This window comes from Limanda limanda, chromosome 14 (genome assembly GCF_963576545.1).
Source record: "Limanda limanda chromosome 14, fLimLim1.1, whole genome shotgun sequence".
In the NCBI taxonomy this organism is placed as follows: Eukaryota; Metazoa; Chordata; class Actinopteri; order Pleuronectiformes; family Pleuronectidae; genus Limanda; species Limanda limanda.
The window spans coordinates 16,623,186-16,643,201 of record NC_083649.1 but is presented as its reverse complement, the minus strand read 5'-3'; the positions used below and the strand labels follow the sequence as shown (position 1 = coordinate 16,643,201).

At 42.5% G+C, this 20,016-nt stretch overlaps 1 protein-coding gene and 1 long non-coding RNA gene across 2 annotated transcripts; one reads left to right on the top strand and one right to left on the bottom strand.

The window, feature by feature from the left end:
• Positions 1-450: 450 nt before the first annotated feature.
• ubash3ba (ubiquitin associated and SH3 domain containing Ba) lies at positions 451-19,918 on the top strand. The gene is made up of 14 exons (XM_061085501.1): positions 451-1,024; positions 12,717-12,770; positions 12,974-13,160; positions 13,818-14,016; positions 14,222-14,391; positions 14,494-14,702; positions 15,555-15,699; positions 15,916-16,036; positions 16,150-16,272; positions 16,886-16,978; positions 17,452-17,596; positions 17,694-17,800; positions 18,574-18,683; positions 18,784-19,918. The coding sequence occupies exons 1-14, from the start codon at positions 879-881 to the stop codon at positions 18,919-18,921; spliced, it is 1,947 nt and encodes a 648-aa protein (XP_060941484.1). The 5' UTR covers positions 451-878; the 3' UTR covers positions 18,922-19,918.
• LOC133019513 (uncharacterized) lies at positions 6,925-12,623 on the bottom strand. Its single transcript, XR_009682888.1, has 3 exons — positions 12,377-12,623; positions 11,974-12,062; positions 6,925-8,627 (listed from the first exon to the last, which is right to left on the bottom strand). It is a non-coding gene; the product is annotated as an uncharacterized LOC133019513 (long non-coding RNA).
• Positions 19,919-20,016: the final 98 nt, after the last annotated feature.

Here is a 20,016-nt window from a genome sequence, read left to right as displayed (position 1 = left end):
AGGGAAGTGTACGGATCTTTTATGGAGATTGTACTGTCTCTTTAAGAAGAGTGTACTCTCTTTAATTAAAATGCACTCCCTTTTTAAAAAGACTACTGTCTTTTTAAGGAAAGTATACTGTCTCTTTTATGAAGACTATACTGTCTCTTTAAGGGAAGTGTACTGTCTCTTTAAGGGAAATGTACGGCTCTTTTATTAAGACTGTACTGTCTCTTTAATTAAACTGCACTTTCTTTTTAAGAAGACTGTACTGTCTTTTTAAGGGAATTGTACCATCTCTTTAAGGAAAGTGTCCTGTCTCTTTAAGGAAAGTGTACCATTTTTTTAAGGGAAGTGTACCATCTCTTTAAGGAAAGTGTCCTGTCTCTTTAAGGAAAGTGTACTGTTTCTTTAAGGAAAGTGTACTGTCTCTTTAATTAAAGGGACCGCAGTACAGGGCTGGAGCTGTCCTCTCTCTCTCTGCTCTGTATTCATTCATAAATAAGACATCTTGTGCGGAGGAAGCTCATCTGTTAGCATCATATTCTTCATCCAGTGAACCGGATGTGAAGGTGGAGCAGGAGCCCGACCCCCTCACCTCCTCTGCGGGCGGACAGTGAGCCAGGGGGCCGATGGAGCGGAGCTGACTTCCCGGGGCTGACCCCTTCACTTGCGGGCCGACAGGAGGCAGCTCGGTCCAGCCCACCACAGTCCGTCGAGCACCGACAACATGCCCGTTTCCTCGCAGGGTTTGCTGTTCTCTACTCGCTTCCGCTCAGCACAAGTCCTCCCGGATTAAAGAGCCCGCCGACTCCTTCCTGCTTCAACCCTCCGCTCGCTTCTCGATTCTAAACAAATGTAAATAGGCCAGAGAGGAGCCGAGGAGCGGGGACAGGCTGATGGAGCAGCAGGGAGACATGGCAGCGAAAGACGACGTGTACGCCAAAGTGACCCCGAGGAGGCAGCGCCAGAGCCGGCCGAGCACCGTCAAGCACGGGTCCTCTCTGGACGTGCTGCTGTCCATGGGCTTCCCCAAGACCAGGGCGTGAGTACACACACACACACACACACACACAAACACACAGACACACAGACACACAGACACACACACACACGGTTTCCAGTGTGCATCATCAACATCAGCAGCTGCAAGGGGACACTACATGTCTGCTTCGTACTGTGCCTGTTGTAAACACACGTCCCAGGCTGTGGTTTCCCCTCTTAAACTGACATTTAGACTCGTCCATACACAACAAGTTCATCAACAGGACCGTTCTACAAGTTTAAATGTAGGTTATTCAGATTAATGTGTTTTTCCTTTTTAGTGGCGAATAACACAGAAGAAATAAAACTACACTAAAGGGATAGTCCACCCCAAAATGACAGTTTACTCATCACTATGCCGATGGAGGAGTGGGTGAAGTGTTAGAGTCTACAAAACTCTTTTGGTATTTCAGGGGTAAACAGTGTTGCAGCCAATTCCAATACAATCGAAGTAACTGGGGACCACGTCTTCAAACATACTAAAACAGAAAAAAACTGAGAATGCCTCCATACTGCTTCTGTTTATGTTTGAAGACGTGGTCCCCAGTTACTTAAATTATACTGGATTTGGCATAATGGTGAGTAGGTTATGATTTTGGGTGAACTATCCCTTTAACATCAGTTTGTATGTTGGACTGTAACATTGTTGTGCATGTATGAGGCTGTTTTTCTTATATGATAGTGGTGGCAGACATATTTACATTCATGCAACAGTGTGTTACACTGAAAAGTAAAGGTCCTGATAACCAAAGTATATACTACCAGAAAAGTTTATATAAAAGTATTAAAAGTACTAAATCCACCAGAACAACTCCTTCTAGTCTTATGTTGCTATATATAATGCATACGATTATTATTACTGATGCATAACGTGGCCTTTAATGTTGTTAATGTTGAAGTACAGCAAATTCATTTAAATGAATTATATTACAATGCAACATGAATTAATAACTGTAAACCTGATGGCTCCTGAACACTTTGAGAAGTTGCCAGGAGACGAGCAGTATTAGCTTGTGATTGTAGCCTGTGGATTATGTAATGCCATTCAAAAATGACGAGCAGTCATGAGTGGTCATGTGTAGTCTGCTTGCTGCTTGTGTCAGTGGGGTCAGACATAACATAACGGTGAATGATTGTTGATGATATGCTGCAGTATTTGGTTTAGAAGTAAAGGATTGTTTATGTCTCAGTGACTGTGACCATCAATCAACGGAGGCATCTTTCATTTAGAACCGGAAACCAGAGAAATGATAAGAGTGGTAAATATAGACGTGTTTTATTGTCTGAATGAATCGGAGAATAACCTGAACCAGCCTGAATCATTTTACCCCTGAATACATCCTGTGACAGGGCCTCTATGGCCACAGACACTTAATCGGTTTCACAATTTCAATTTAAGTTCTTCACGGCTAATTTTTAACATCTTAGCCTCCTCTTTCTACCTCATCAGATAACCTACAATCATAATGTCCCCGTCTCATTGTTCCTCTTGTCGCTGACACACCCGTTATATATTAAGCCTGATGATTTGAACAGCCTCGCCTCACACAAAAACCTTTCTGAAAGCACAGCAGGGCCCCAAACTGCGTCCAATGTATCAAAAGAAATTTTAAAAAAGTTCACTTTCGTCAGTGGCAGGAATCATCTGGCTGTTGATGAACTCCTGGATCTGTTACAGTATCTGCTTTGTCGCAAATAAAACGTCTCCCGAAGTAAAACCAGGAACATTTATCTTGAGTGTTGACAGCTTTATTCGTTTTGCTAAGTAGGACAGAAATGGTGAAGAGTCACTTTTCTTTTTTCACTTTTAACTACACTGATGCCGTATCTCAAAAATAAAACCTTCTTATCTTCCACCAAAACTGACTGGAAGGTCATTCAGGCTTTGATGGTGCCAGATGCCAGCTCTGCCTCCTCCTGCCTCCTGGCACTGCAGACAGAGTGAGCAATTGAAAATGGTTATATGTGCAAAACTGGGATCTATTATTGATGACAGAGAACACACTTTGACTTGATCGGGGCTTTAAAATTATAATGAGGCGGAATAATTCATCGTCAGTAACTTCAAGCCTGTCTGGTCTGAAATCTGAGAGGACACAAGAAAAGAACACAAATATTTGTAGAATACAAAAGATGAACGTGTGAACGGCGTTCAAACCCTGATCACCCTGGGTGCTGGGGTTTGTTGTATTAGTTTGATGTGACTTTGTTCCAGTAGTAACACACGGATAAAAGTGAGAGAGTATGGGTCGGGTTTCATTAGAAATATTTTCTTATCTTTTTCTAATATGACATATATCGTTAAAAAGACAACCTTTGGCACCTTCTTAATCTATTGATAATTTTAGCTGTGTGTGTGTGTGTGTGTTGGCATAAATAACTGGGAAAACTGGAGTCCCATACCTTCATTTTGTACAAATGAGTATTGAAAGGACTAGTTATTGAATTGCTGTAGTGAGCTAACCAATAACCTTCTAGCTTGTCCGACCCAGTTAGCTTTATTCACTCCCTTTTGTCCCTACAGTTGTGTTAACATTTCCTCGAAGCTTCTGTCAGCAAAAGGCTCTTAGATATACGCACTGTTCACTACCTGCCACGCAACAAACAGCAGGCAGGCTCTTTGGATTTCTTCATATCTGATCCATGTGAAAACAGGCAACTGTTTGTGCAAACATAAGCAGCAGTTTAAGAGTTTGAAGTGTTGATTTTGAATGAGGACGTGTCCAAAATATCCAAAATAAATGTCAGTTTGCATGATTTTGCTCTCAGGCCTTTCCATAGATGGTGGTGAGAGAGGGAATAATAGGAAAATCAGTTATCAGTCATCGCTTCAGGGAACAAGAGCTTCATTGTGTTTGAGCACTAGGGAGCATGAATCATCACAAGCACACACCAAACAGCCTCAGTGATTTTAATTTGGGGGGGGGGGGGGGTTCTGCTGAGTCATTCAGGAATTGACCAGTGTAATCGGATAGGAGCTGGCTGGACAGGGACCTCTCTCGCCATGCTGATCGAGCCTGACGGTCGGAGGAGTGCAACTTTGGGAACTTGTTCGACTGAGAGTGTGACAGACACACAAGAGGCTATCCTCAGGTTATGTTCCTGTGACTCTGGTAGCTGTCGCGTGCAGTGATTGGACCAGAGTAGGGTTAGATCAGGTTTGGTTGGACTATAATGAACATTTAATTGGGCGGAGTGCTGTTAAATGCTTATGACTGCAACTATTTTCTGATGAGTAAGATCTCACTCCAATCGTCATTTGTTATTCAAAATTTGGCCTGTGACAAATTGTAAATGAGGATTTTCACAATAGTTTGTCTACAAATCATCATAAATGTGTTAAATCTTTTAAACTGTTGATGTAAACTCTCCCCAAGGTCACTAAAACACACATAATTTCCTAAATAAAACACTGAGGAACACTGCTCTCATTCAGTGATGCACACATTCATGGAAAAACCGATGACTTAATTTCTCCTTCAGTGTGTGAATCATACGTTTGTGTTTCATTAATAGAACTTGTGTGAGTGGCACTTTCTTGTATCACTGTGGTAAAAGGGGGTGAAGTATTAAATTATTGTTTTGCTTCAATTTCTTTAGTATTTCTGTTATATTCTATTGTGCTTGTGCATACTAAAAATACTGGTTAGACAACTGGTGACTGTTGAATACAGAACATGCAGTAGGAAGTAAACTTGCATCGGTACACGTTTAGAGGAACCATCTTTGAGTTAAAGTGAAGCCTGGTTCACGCAGGAAGACAAATGATGAGTGTGTGTGTGTGGGTGTAGTTTTATATGTTAAATGCAAGTGGCTAAAATACTGGAGCTGCACAGATGTTAACCGTAAACACTCATCACTGGACACAGGAACCTACGGCAGTGGTCATAACGATTCTTTATTGTAAAAAAATGAAGTGGTTTTGAGAAGCATTAAAAACTTCAAAACAGCATAGTGAGCAGAAAGCACGTCTGCGGCTCCGACATGTCAGCAATGCGTAAAGCACGAGCCTGCCTCAAAGCGGCCGCGCAAACTCAACCGAAATAGAAACACATTTGTCTGTGATGCAGTTTTCAATCATCTACTGCAGCTTTAGTTTAGTTAGGGCAACAGCCTCAAAGCCTTTTTTATTAATCTGGTACTAACTTCATGTAGACGGTGGCATTGAACCAGAAGAAGAGGAGCAGTTTCCCGTAAAGGAGCATGACAGGACCATGTGACATTTTACACCAATCACACGCGTTCTTACAGTGATGCTAGCCAGTGGAAAATTCTAAGACTACAGCCGGATATGGAGCCTGAAGCACACATGATGCTTTATTATTTTCTTTCCAAAAGTCCTTTTTAAATAAGTTGTTATACGCAAATAATCCTCCATTGAATAGGTAATTGATTAGCTAGCAAATCATTATTGCTCGACTAACCCCATGATAAAGGACTGTAGGGCTGACCTACCCCGATGACATCTGACAACACAACCATTTGTCATAACGGTTCACTGAAATGTGTAAAAGTGGCTTTTGTTTTCAAATGTTCAACAGTGAGACCGTTTTTCCTTTTACGGTTGCTCATTTGACGCAGATGAAACTGTCTTAAGGCCCACACGTGCTTATGGTGTGTTCCATCCTGCTTCCTTTGCAGAAAACATGAAGGTAGCTGTGGTTACTGTGCTGCATCAGGCTATGTGAGGTAAATTGACATTGTCTCCTCACCCGAGCTTTTGTGTGTTGAAGAGGAAGTCAGTGTGTGTGCCGACTACGTGACACTGTGCTCATGAACCATACACGTAAAACCACGTGTAAAACGTTTATCTGCCGTGGCAAAAAAAAAAAGGCACTGTGACAACTTTGTCCCCGGAAGAGAGGTGATCATCATGACGCATGGTGTGTACAAACTGTACTTGGGAAACTTTCCGCGTGTGCAGCTCGCAAGCACACACTCACTCTTAGCTTCTAGACGACCAAGAGGAAGTCGCCCATTTCCGGAAGTGGCTTGTGACCTCGACTGAGCGCTCTGTTGAGATGGTGGTTTGAGGGCGGCTGAAGCAGGGGGGCTCTCACGTCACTCGCAGCTGGATACACTGACTGAGTTATCACAGTTTTTTTACATAGCTTAACATCTTTTGACAGATTGACTTGCAGATCAGATTTCCAGATTTGATTATTGATTATAAATTAGATTAACAGGAGCTAGGTTTTTCTTTTTTTTTGAGACGCCTCATACTGGTTTTGTATGACGCAGCCTGGGACTTAGAGGATTGCTGAACGATGCCTCACAGTTTTGGCATTGTGCCTCGTGTATTCTTAGCGAAATGTTTGGTTGGTGCACTTTGACTTGTTTCACTGGCGGCAGGCAGCGCTGAAAATAAAACAGCACTTTAGGTTTGACAGAAGCCTTGATTATTATTTGTTCCAACTGACAAGCTTGATGGACACAAAACTCTGATGAGGAATTTTATTAACATCTTTTACACCACAAAGTTGGTTCCATGGTGTCAGTCTCTGTCGTCTGCCTGAGCATGTGTACATCTCTCTTCTCCAGAAATAATAAAGTGAGGGGAAGAGAAGCGGTTCCAGACACAGGCTGCACACAGCTGGCCTTGTTAGACATGTGGTACTGAAATGTTGCCTTGTCAGCTTCAGAGAAAAGCTTTATGAGCGTACATCACCAGGAGCTGGCTTTGTTAGAGGCTTGGCCCCCAAAACACACTTAAATCTTATTTCTTATTCATTTTCTTGCAGAGAGAGGATACAGCTAGTTTGGCCCTGTCCAAAGGGAAGAAAAATATAATAATGATAATGAAGCAGTACTTCCTATTTGTACTGCTGTACACATAGGAAGAACAGCTACACTGCTGTTCAAATAGGAAGTAAATAAAAAAAGGAAAATATGTGTGCTTAACTTCTTTAATTAACAGCCATCCATATCTGTACACAAACAGAAATGTAAAAAGAAAGTCCTCATATATCTAATAATGTTTGGTTTCATGCTATGACTGTAGTAAAGTCCAAAAAAGAAACACAGCATCTTATTGTGGGATAAATCTTCAACATGATAATTTGACTTCAGACTGCAGAATAGGTCATAAATCCTGCCTCCTCCTTGTTCATAGACGGTTCATGGACCAAACAAAAAATTATCTTTTGAAATTTTGAAGTTCTTATTATTGGACCATGCTACAATGGATTCATCCCCATATCGCTTCTGCGCAGACTCTTCCTCTTGTGCTAGATGGCAGAGTTCCTATCTGTAACTTCATTTCTGGATAGTGAGAGGAAGTGGAGTGTTGTCCATCTTACAGTCTATGGACTCACATCAAATACTGAACAAATATTGAAAGCTGGATTCATATGGTCACATTTTCTTTCGGAACTCCTCCTGACTGAAGGTTAATGAAGAGGTCAAAATGTCAGGCGTTTGTCTCCGTGTGGGCTCACCAGGTTTGAGCATGGTTGACCAGGCTGGACGCAGAGTATCACATTTCCTCAGCTGATGGGGCTCTCCTTAGGGAGCAGTCTGGTGTCGGGCAGCAGCAGTGCTCTCAGTGCTCATAGTGCGATAAGGGGTTTGTAATGTGTGTTCCCCATTGGCTTGTAAACAGGAAATGTTGAATCGCCCTAAGAGCTGAGTCAGGGAGGGGCCCTTGAGAGCATGTAGCTCCAACTTCACATGAGGGTATTGCCAAGGAGGCATAGTTTTGCTCATTTCAATACACTTGTTGCGTTATATTATGATCTCCTTGTTGTTTCTTGTTTCTTGGCAATAAATAGATATCAAATGTATGACATTATTTCATTATCAGAATAACTAAACAGAATTTTTACAAGAATCCCAGGTACTCTCCCTCATGTGATAACTTTATATGAAACATGGAAAAAGTCTAAGTCTAGGTAAAAGGTCAACTATAATAAACACCCCAGAGAGTGTTTAAATAAAAACACAACTGTTTAAGCACCAGGCAGCCAGAATATTGTATCTGTTACAGGGTTAGAAAGGGGAACTGAACACATTTGCCATATGCGGGTGAAATTAAAGGCTGTCTCCAAAATTCCCTGCAGCAGTGGTGCATGTGAAGAGGCCCTCATCTAATAATGCTCATTGTCATTTACTCACACAGTGCGGCTGATTTGAAACCATCGCTAATCGAGAGTGAATTCTGTCCCTGGCTGTCTCTAATATTTAAATCGTTCTCTAGCTGTGAACAGGAAATGCAGTTTATAAATAACTTGCTTAGTTCTTTCGAAGAGCAAAGGGGAAGCCTTGGGGTTGGATGCAGTTATCGAGCTAAGTTCCTATGTGACCGTTTTATAAATTTAAAAAAGGAACTTTCAATTCAGCAAAATCAAACTCTCGGTCAGAACAATATTGAGTTGATTAAAAAAATGACAAAATGATCAAACAGCAGATGTTATGCCCAGAGCTGTGGTGCAGGATGTCCCAGCTTCCTGGACAAAACCTGCTGGCTCATAAGGGAGAGAAGTTGCCTGTGGAACGTCTCTGCTAACTCTGCCCGGCACAGCTCCATCTCCTGTCGTCGCTCGGCAGCTCCCTGCTACTCCTCTCCTTCTGTCTCTGGAGATGTTGGTGTCCCACATTTCTCTTGCCTCGGGAAATGGAAACAGAAAGAAAGAAAAAAATGTTCTTATTAAGAAAGTTAGGTCGACTTTCTTCTTCTCTGGAAAACTAGGGTCACTTAACCACTGCTAACATCCAATGCATGTGTCAGGGAATGGACACTAGGGAAGGGACTAGACTCAGGCTACAAAGATAGAAGCAAGAGTGAGATCACTGACCGACGCATCACAGCAGGTGACTTTAACATTATAGAGCCCACTTGAGGTCCTCAACATACAACTACTGGGGACAGAGTCTGGCCAGCTGTCTGTGTGGCCTTGTCCCTGTCACAAACCTCAATCCACACCTGCTGTAAAACAACCAACCAAACAAGAAATCAAGGGACCACTGAGAAAGAATGAAACATGTCTCAGCCTCCTGCAGCCCATTGCACAAATGTCTATAGTCAAGAAATAGCCTTGAGAGAATCCTCCTGATAACATCCAGATTATTGTTACAGACACATTGTAACCTCTCCAGTTCTTGTGTAGACCAAACAAGGTCAAAAAGAGGATGCCATTAATCGAGCAGTACTCACTGCCCTCATACACCTAAAGAGCAGGGACAACTATATTTGTCTGCTCCACGGGTCCGTCCTGCAGTCTGCACGCTCTACACACCCATGACTTTGTGGCCTCCCGGAACATTACATCATCAAACTTGCACTGACGTCTGGGGTTAATGAGTCAGCAAGCAGGAGGCAGGTGGCCGGTCTGGAGAAAGTGGTGTCAGGACAATAATCTCTCCCTGAACGTCAGCAGACAATAATTTATCCACCAACGAAGCGACACCCACCAATGCACATTGGATAGACTGAGGCGCAGAGCAGGCTCTTTTAAATCCTGTGGTTTTTACATCTCTGTGGATCTCACCTCAATCTGCACCTGGTGAAGAAATCCAAATTTGGCCAAGAATAACCCTCAGCAGCTTCTACACATGCACCGTGCACAGTCTAGTTCGACAGCTGCACATATGGGTGCTGCGACGGGTTAAGCAAAGCATCCTTGAATGGCTGATTTAGTTAGTTCCCAGAAACAACATGATTCGTATATTCCCCCAAGGTCCCTTTTTTTCTTGGGCCCCCAATGGACGTCGGCAGGTACTCACTCAAAGTCACCCATGCATTAGAAAGGCCAGAAGGGGCATCAATACCCAGAGTCCCAACTATGAAGGGCCCTGTGGGAAGCTTGGATTGAAAACTTTGTCTATCTGAATAGTTAGCATCATCAGTAAATTATTGTTGTTGTCAGAAACAATAGTTTGAGAGATCATTTTCTGTGGCTATAACAATCATGTTGTTGAAAAAAATTCTCAACAATCAAGATAATTTGTGGTGGCAGCCCAGTGAGATCAGCTGCAGATCTGTCTCTAAACCACGATGTGAAATCTTTAGGTGTTGAGAAAAATACTTCAAATATGTTCCAGTTCCTGTTTGTGCAGATGGAAACTCTGACAAAATGAACGATTTTTGTATTAAATGTGTTATGAGCAGTTGATTTCTTATTATGTGTGATATGTTAAGGTGTTGATTCAGTTTTATTTATATGAAAGGTTATAAATAAGTGTGGCAGATTTTCTTTCTACAAGCATGTTATCCATTCTACATAACTGCATTCAGTGTTAAACTTGTGCTGTATGAATTCATCACGTAGATATACTGCATTTTCTTTTGAAGTGCCCTCTTTTGCTATTATAGGAAGAGGAGCTATTATGTATCTTGGTGGTCCACATCAGAAAAGAAAACCCACTTGATTTAACCTCCTTATCTCTTTCCTCATCAAGCTGTCAATGGTGTCTGGACTTTGCCGTTCACATATGAAGAAGGCAGCAGGAGATAATCCGGGTCAGACATGTTCAGAACAACAGGAAAGTCTCCAGAGCATTCAGGCGAGGGGTGGTGGCGTCTGGGGAGAGCGTGTAGGAGGCAGGACATGACGTGTACATTCCACTGTGGAAATCAAGTGTTTGTTTACAGCACACAGATACCGGCGCCGACCCTTATCACCAAAAGCCCCCGTATCTTTTAGTCCCTCCAAGTTGACATCATCTTTTCCGTCTTCTACACGTGTGGTACCTCTTTATCATCCTCACGCCCGCTTGCTCATGGTGAATTCTCCGGACATTTTCCTGCTGTATTCTCACATGGGTTGCAGAGATTCTCTGGAGTTCTTAGTGCAGCGATTGTCTGAAGTTACTGACTCTGACACTTGTGTTTTCACATTCAGCCCCTCTGAATAATGTCAGGAGATTATCCAGAGCATGTCTGTAAGCAGCTTAGGTTTCGACTGTGCTTCTCAGTCTTTGTAGCTTGTATTCAATCTTAGTTCAACCTGCACATTATTATATTTGTGTGTGCATGCTATGGCAGATTTGTGTGAGCCATCTGTTTGGCTGCTGTTGCATTGGAGCTCCTTGCGCCCTGCGCTCTGTCAGGGCACACTGCCCCAGGCTGTGGGGACTTTGCTCTATTTAGGACCCTCTCAGTGGGACACATTTAAAATGGCTCATTGGATTTGAATGCTAGAGTGGCACAATGGACACTGTTGACATTGACAACACAATATTGTGTTAAGTCAAACAGTGGATGTGTAATGGTACCCTTCAACACGGCTTCTGCTCACTCACTTAACTGTAACCTCAGCTATAGATTGTTATTTTCTACTCATGAGAACAACCAGTCAGAACAGTGACAGGCAATGCTGTCTTTATGTGCAGCAAATAACGCACAGCAGCCGTATGGAGCTCTTGTGTTTGGATATCTGATGAACTGAATGGGTGATGGGTTGGTTCTCATTGACTTAGCATTTCGCTGTCGTTCACATAAAGATCTGGGGCTGAAAGGAGAAGTGCTTGCATGGCTTGTGGTAGAGTTTTAAAGGTTAAATTCTTCGGAGACGACGTGCGGGTAATTTTCTGTTGCTTCATACTTGAAAAAAGTTATTTATTTATACGTCATATCCTGCCTCTTGCAATCTCTACCCAGACGCAACCTCTCGCCTGAATGCTCTGGATGTTTTCCTGTTGTTGTTGTTGTGAACACGTCTGACCTGGACAATCTCCTGCTGCATTCTTCATATCTTAAAGGCAAAGTCCCAATTGGCCGGACATTTTCCGTTGTTCATGTCTAAAAACGGCTGAGCTCTCAGCTCCCGTCATTTTGTATCGTACACGTATACACTCTCATGAAGGAATGTTGTGCGTAGTTTTTGCCAGATCGTTGTAGATCAGGCTGTGTAAGAGTGTAGTGTGTTCAAACAGTGTGTCGCTGACTCGCTGATGCGTTGATTGGCTGAGAGAAGGTCGGAGATGTGTGTGAACCTCCAGAATTAAACTCACATTTAGAAATTCTCCGTTCATCCTCCCTGAACAGAAGAGGAGAAGAAAGCTGCTCGACTCAGTGATCCCTTCAGAGGCGACCCACAATGCTAGAGGTTTTATAAAAAGACACTAATTAGATTATGAGCACTCAAGAGTCATCATGTTATCAGCTCTCTTTTGTTTCAGCAACGTCTGGAGAAATTAGAGTCAACGAAATGACTCAGCTAAATCCCGTCTCCGGACACAGACACTGCATCTTTCTTATTATTGTTGATTATAATAATACACAAGGGATTGATTCTAACTTTTCTCAGCATCACTGTCACATTTTGAAATTTAAATATTGTGACCTTTTGCTGCTGCAGGAATTATTTTTTTATAAACCAAGATTGAGAGCTGGTTTTCTCTAGAGACGACTCACCTGTAACAAAACCACATCCTGATTCAGCTTCATGCATCTACTGAGCGGTTGCAAACACGAAGCTGGTGCTGGAGCCGGAGATTTCAAATGTTTTCACATCAAACCATACAACGGTTTCAGATCCATATTCGAGCTGTTCCTGTGAACCTCCGGTGTGATTTAAGAACCCCTGTTCCTCTTGTGAATTATAGTGCACTTGTTGTCATTTCCCAGCTCTCTTGGGTTCTCGGTTTGCTGACATGTGGAAGCGCAGCAATCTCCTCCCAATAACCTCAGTCCGGAAGCGGATCTATTGATTTTTTTTCTGACTGTGTTTTGACCTCCTCTTTTCTCTTTGCAGCTTGAAAGCTCTGGTTTCAACAGGAGGCAAAAACGTGCAGGCAGCTTGTGACTGGTGAGAATCACTTCTCCTTAAATGCTCTCTCACCCTTATCAATGAAAATAAAATGTTAACAAATGTAAAACTGACATGCCCCTGACCCAGTTTAACATTTGTATTGACGCGTCACTGTGCCGTGTCAACAGTAGTGCCCTCTGCTGGACGTTAGCTGTCCTCACCTTCAGTCTTATTGGTTGTGTCTGTGTGTGTCACTCCAGGCTCTTCTCCCATGTGGACGACCCTTTCCTGGACGACCCTCTGCCCAGAGAATATGTGTTGTATCTGCGACCCAGCGGGCCGCTGCTGCAGCAGCTCTCACTCTTCTGGCAGCAGTCCCGCCTCTCCTGTGGCAAGAATAAAGCGCACAACATCTTCCCCCATATCACCCTCTGCCAGTTCTTCATGGTCAGACTCTGTGTGTGTGTGTGTTATGATACAGTCAACAACATAGAATTCATTAAATGCAGTCTTCCTCAAGTTTACTTTCATGTATCTCTAAGAAACTAAACTTCATATTTCATATTATCTTGCTAGTTTGCAGAATTCAATGACTCCCTGTCATTTATTCATGACAAATCCCTGTTCTGACCCCACTTCCTCTGTGTTTACACATTTCATGTTTATTGTTCGGCTGTATTGTTTTTCTTCATTTTATTTATAGTTATTTCTTATATAGCTTAAACTATAATAACTCAATTACATTTCTTCGTTATGAAAGAAAGAAATATATATATATATATATATATGATGAGTATATATATATAAATCAAAAAAGTGATACATGGTTCCAGGATGATGAACTTTAACAACTTTGTTTGTCCCCTCATAAAATTCTACCATCTGGTCCAAAGTTTTATCTGCTAAATATTAGTTTTTTGACCAAACCTGCAAAAATAATATCAGCCTCAGCCTTTGTATTAAATACTCCTAGCATGGCTGTTGTTGGATCATTATTCCACCTCTTTGACGTTCATTTATGTCTCATGGGCCCATGTGATGGATGTCTCACTGTTTCACTGCTGACGCTGACTTTCCTCTTTTGTTGTCTCTGCTTTTTCTCAGTGTGCCGACGGGAAGGTGGACGCTCTGTCCGAAGCTCTCCAGACCACAGTGGCCAAGTGGAAGGGTCGCATACCGATGCCCCTCCCCCTGGAGCCCTACACCTCCTCGAGCTTCATCGGCCTCTTCGTGGAGGAGCAGGTGGCCGAGGTGCTGAAGAGTTTCGCTGCTGATTTTGCCACAGAAGCAGAAGCTAAAGCAGGTTTGAATCAAATTATAAACTGCCAGATGTGGACTTATTGCATTTACTGTAATCATCTTTTGGGGATTATTTCAACTGCATCACCAGATACTATATATTCTTTGTGTGTTAATGTCTGCAGAGAACCTTTATAATTAAAATAATGTCAAATGAACATTACATCATTGTCATATATCTGGTGTTCAAATGTTCCTCTTTTATCCAGATGTTCATGTGGAGCCCCACAAGAAACAACTCCATGTCACTTTGGCGTACCACTTCCAAGCCAGTCACCTTCCAATTTTGGATAAGTTAGCCAAAAACGTGGATGTGACTTCTGGCTGTGACTGGCTGTCTGTGCTCTTCTCACGGGACATTCGATTTGCGAACCACGAGGTAGATACAGGTTCACTTACTTAGCTATTTGCATTAAGTGAAAGAAATGTTGAAATTCTTATTACGCCTGTCTAATGGCCGTTCACTGTCTGCCCCCTGTAGACACTGCAAGTCATGTACCCCTACCTGCCACAGAATGATGATGAGCTCGAGCTGGTGACGGGGGACTTCATTTTCACGTCTCCGGTGGAGCAGGGCAGTGCCAGCGAGGGCTGGGTGTACGGCTCGTCGCTGAGCACGGGGCTGTCCGGCCTGCTGCCCGAGAACTACGTCAACCGTGCTGATGAGTCGGACACCTGGGTTGTTCACGGGTACGGGAAGCGAAATGCGATACTCTGCACAGACACAAACAAATTCCATGGAGGTTTAGTGGAAGCCCCTGAGATTGTGCACAGATCATCACCAAAACAAAAACGTCCCTTTTGGACACCACTTCCCTTCTATCTCAAACTGGCAAATCCTTTCAGTGTGTTATTTTTAAGAAAATGTTGTTGTAGCAGCTGGAAAGGTTACAGCAAGAGAACAGAAATTAATCATTGTGTTAGCCTGCCTTCTTCCTGACCCTGCGACCGGGCTTCTTCGCCCACATTATTATTAATACTCTTTGAACATGTTGTGTTTCACAGTCATAGGGATTTCTCAGCAGCTGACACTAAACTACAGACCTCACTTCCTCCTTCCAGTCATCCCTCTCACTCTATTGATATTTTCATGACTTAACAAAAACAATTTTACCTACTATCGTTTTCTAATAATATAATAACACAACTTTCTGTAGCTAAACAAGGTTACAAAGTGCTTTACCAAAAAACAGGGGAATAAAACAACATAGAACAAAACAAGAATAAGAAACACAACAATAAACATCCATGAAAACAAGTTAAACATAACTTAAAGTCTTTTGGATGAAAAAATATGTTTTAAGAAGCAATGATTTAAAAACAGGTGAAGTGCTCAAAAGTCTAATCTCCAAAGGTAAGGATTTCAAAGCCTTGGGGCCTTGATGGCAAAAGTCTGATCAGCATTTATTCCTGTTTTTCTGCAAAGTCATATCACTTCATTCAGTTAATTGTGCAGTAGTTGTTTATTTAATTTTTTTTTTCTTACCTTGGATAAATGTACTCATATTTGAAATTTGAGTTGTGTGTTTGTGTGATTCTCAGGTCACACTCCCTCCTCAACTGTGCCTCTCCATCGAACTCTGTCAGCACTGTGGGCAGGTTGTTGTTTGATGGACAGATCAACGACAGTCTACTGGACAGTCTGGTGGATCCTCCCAGCCTCGCCGGCCTCTGTCCTCCCCTGCAGGTACAGTGGTTTTTGTATTGTGGGATTTCTCCTGTTAAAACTAAGTATCCTCAGGCTGTATGATCATGTGAAAACAACATAATGAACCTTGCTGCTTTCTAGTGGCAAGGCTGTGCCTTCCAATGAGTGCTGTGTATTCAGTGTAGGCGTCCAGCTTCAGATCAGTGCTGTGTCAGCTTGTGTCCAATTGCTCACAATTTGAAATCTTCCTCTCAGGTGTCGAGGCCAACGAGTCAGTCCTCCCTGTCTAATATGAGACTGTTTGTGTGTCGCCATGGGGAGAGGATGGACGTGGTGTTTGGGAAACACTGGGTCACTCAGTGCTTTGACTCCAAAGGTTAGCATGCAGGGGACATGACACCTTTTCACCCTGCAGACGGACATCAGACAAGTTTGACTTGAGTATTTTTATTCAGTCTTCTCATAAGAGTCTCATTTGTGTCTGTGAAGGTCGATACGTTCGCTCTAATCTCAACATGCCGTCCAGCCTGCCGCCCAGAGCCGGGGGTCATCGGGACTATGACAAAGATTGTCCAATTACAGTGTTTGGCTCCACCCAGGCTCGTCTTGTGGGTAAGTGCATCTTTTATTGGATTTCTTTAGTTTTCCTGGTGTTGTTTAAATCAATGTGTAAAGTACTAAAAAATAGTGACCACAGATGACTAAATGATGGGAAGACGGATACTGTTAACACTACAAATCCCTAGAATGGCTGTCAGTAGAGCACATACCTCCGCCAAGGCAGCTGTCCCCTCATGGAACCACATGTAATTTCTCTCTATCCATATTTTTATTTTGATCTGCACCAAAATGCAAACACTAATAGATATGAGTCCACGAAACAAGATTGTTATCATCAAGACCCATAATTATTCAGTAGGAAAAAACAAGTAAAATATTGAAAAACATCCTCTCTCACAGTGTAAAGAAAGTAATACAAATTCCTGGAACCACCCTCTCATCTGGGTCTGTACCAACATTTTATGGATTCTTCCCTGACCCCTCCTGTATCTTTGCACCAAGTTTTGTGTTAATCCGTCCAGTAGTGTTTGCATGATCCAGCTAAGTGACAAACAAACTAAATCAATTCATAGCCTCCTTGGCAGAGGTAATTATGTTTACTTAATGATATAACAATCAAGATGCCTGACATAAGACCCTGACAGTGTTTTTTGATCCATCACAGGTGAAGCTCTGTTGGAAAGCCACACAGCGCTAGACTTCGTTTACTGCTCTCCTTCTCTCCGCTGCGTTCAGACAGCTCAGCACATTGTGCAGGGTAGGAACTTGTCTTCATTTCCCTCGTCAATACTCCGACCACGGTCACAGACAACTGACTCAGCATCTTTTTTAGGCTCCTCAGCTGGAATGGTTCACAGACAATGTTGGATTTTTAGTTAGGATTTTAAAACTTCAGGTTGGTTTAGATGTGTGGTTAAAATGGTTTGTTTCATTATTTAAAGCATTAAATGATAACACCAAACCTTCTGTTGTACCTTGAGAAGTCACTTGGACACTGGAGAAGAAAGAGATTTAAGAGAACTTCTTTCATCTTTTTGCACCTAATGAATGTTTTTTCTTCTTTTTAGAAATATGTATTTTTTGTCAAAACCTTGTTGCTGTTCACATTAAGATGTCTTTTATAGATTGTATACACAAGTTCTAACAGGGCAGGTCAAACTGACATTGAGTTAATGCACGTGTCACAAGAAGAGACCACTTCCTCTCTGACATGTTTTCTATGTGCATCAGGTCTCCAGCAGGAGGGAAAGACAAAACTCCGGGTGGAGCCTGGTTTGTTTGAATGGACCAAGTGGGTTTCGGGCACGTGTTTACCCAGCTGGATCCCCCCGGCTGAGCTGGCTGCTGCTAACCTGAATGTGGACACAACATACAGGTACACAGCAAGTGCTATAGAATCTGTGCACTTTTTTTTTGTAATCTGTGATGCTGTGGTTGATAATAACCCTCTCTGGTTACGGTTTTGCTCCTAGACCTCATATTCCTGTCAGTAAGCTGGTGGTTTCAGAGTCTTACGACACCTACATCAGCCGGAGCTTCCAAGTGACTCGAGAGATCCTGGCCGAGTGCAAGAACTTAGGTAAAGTGAAAATTTGCACCCCGTGCTTGTCTTAAGGTCCCAATGCCCAAGTAGTGTTGTTGTTCTAATGTGGGTGTGGGTATACAATGTCTGTATTGACTAAAAAGTGGTGTGAGAAACTTGTGGGTGATGGATATGCAGTTTGCAAGTGACAAAAGTTAAATATAAGGCAAGTTCACATTAGAAGCTAAACATAAGACAAGTTCACACTAGAAGCTATTATTTAGAGCGAATTGTAGATTTATATTTATTGGTTTACAAATAACAAGACGCCTACAACTCAGCAACTCGTATGCCAAAATGTTTGCCGACTTTCTGAGTTGTTTTTCCAGTCCAATTATTCTGACACCACGTGAATGCACAAGAACTGCCACTTATCCACGGCCTTTACGAAAACACAAAATGTCGGCAACATCCACTTGCTACTTTGGCTATTTTGTTTTTGAGATGATTATATTTCACAGCTTCATGTTTGAAAAATATACCAGACTCTATATACACAAATACTATAACCTTGAAATTAATAGGGTGACATAATTGTAAAAGAAAATGCAATTTTTATACAAGCACTTTGTTCTCAGCCTGCTTGCCTTCAGAATCTAAATGTTTACTTTTGATCCAGGGGCCAAAAGCAAACATTTTTCTGTTGATACTGTTCCAGCCTCTATGTCAAAGAGCCTGAACACTTCAAACTGCGTATAATGACTGGTTCATAAACATCACAGTGAAAGAGAGCTATCTGTGGAATGTGCGTCTCTACCTCTTTCACACAGGAAACACAGTCCTGATCGTGGCCCATGCCTCTTCCCTGGAGGCCTGCACTCGCCAGATGCAAGGCCTGAGTCCCCAGAACTCAAAGGACTTTGTCCAAGTTGTCCGAAAGGTCAGTCCGCTCCTCTAGTGACGAAGCGTCTTTCAATTCTATCCTCTCCGCCTCTCTTTTTCTCTGATAACAATCTCATCTGTCTGCTTTTTCTGTGCAGATTCCTTACTTGGGTTTTTGTGCATGTGAAGAAATGGGAGAGACGGGGGTGTGGCAGTTGACTGATCCACCCATCCTGCCTCTGACACATGGACCCAACCACAGTTTCAACTGGAGGGAGATGTTAACACAAGACTGAGGGATGCGCTGTTTGGCTCACTGTCTTTCAGCTATCCCTGAACTGCTGAAAAAGTATTTATTTTTTAACTCACACTGCTATAAATCCAGCCCAACGACCAAAAAAAGCAAACCTAACTATGGCTTCTGTCATCATGCAAAAGAAAATATGCATAACGCGAGACAAACGTACGGCTCAGGAAAGAGAAAACCCAGTTTTGTTTGGAGATCACAGCCAAAAAAAAGGAGCTATAGGTCGGTGGCATGGCCGTCAACATTCCTCTTCTTTGACCCAAAATGCAGAGGTGCAGCCAGAATATCGGGAGATTGCTTGAAGGTTGCTGATGAGCCTGGTTTTAGGCCACGAGAAGCTGCGGCGTGAAGCCCCCGTCTGTGGCTCCAGCTCAGGAGGAAAGGGCTGATGAAGACTCTGCTCTGCTGCCTTCACACACACACTGTGACAAGAGTTCAATGAGAGGACTTGTACCACAGAATTATTTTTCCATGTGTTATAATTTCACCCATAGCTGTGACCCTCCTGCAGAAGAAAAAGCACAAAAGAAATGTTGACAATCAGAAACGGGAGAACTGATCTTCATTATTTCCGGTGCAGAGGTGGGAAGATTATCACAAATGTTTTATCCCTGTAAATGTCATATCATTAAGAGATCCCTCTAAGTTAACATGTGTGCGCCCACGTGAATCCTTTAAGCTTCCTGTGAGGTCGTGGTCTGCAGGCGATATGTGGAGGCAATGCAGTTTCTATTACAAACTTAGAAATCAATATAATGAAATGGATTGTTACTTGATGCATTGACTAAACCTTGTTGCTTGTTAATCATAACCCTGACACACACTCTCTGTACGCCTGATAACCACACTGCTTTTCAAACACGTTTCATTGCATTTCAGTATTCCTTTGATCATGTCAGATGATTAAAATGCTTTCTGCCTATACCACTTATTTGTTGTATGACACCGAAAATCTCTCACCAATGAATAAAAGAAAGTTGTGGAGATATGTTGGATTATATACATCAGCCTGCACCATGGGATCTGTAAAAACGTCTTCATGCCAGGCAGAGAAGTGAGGAAAACCTATTGACCAAACACTTTC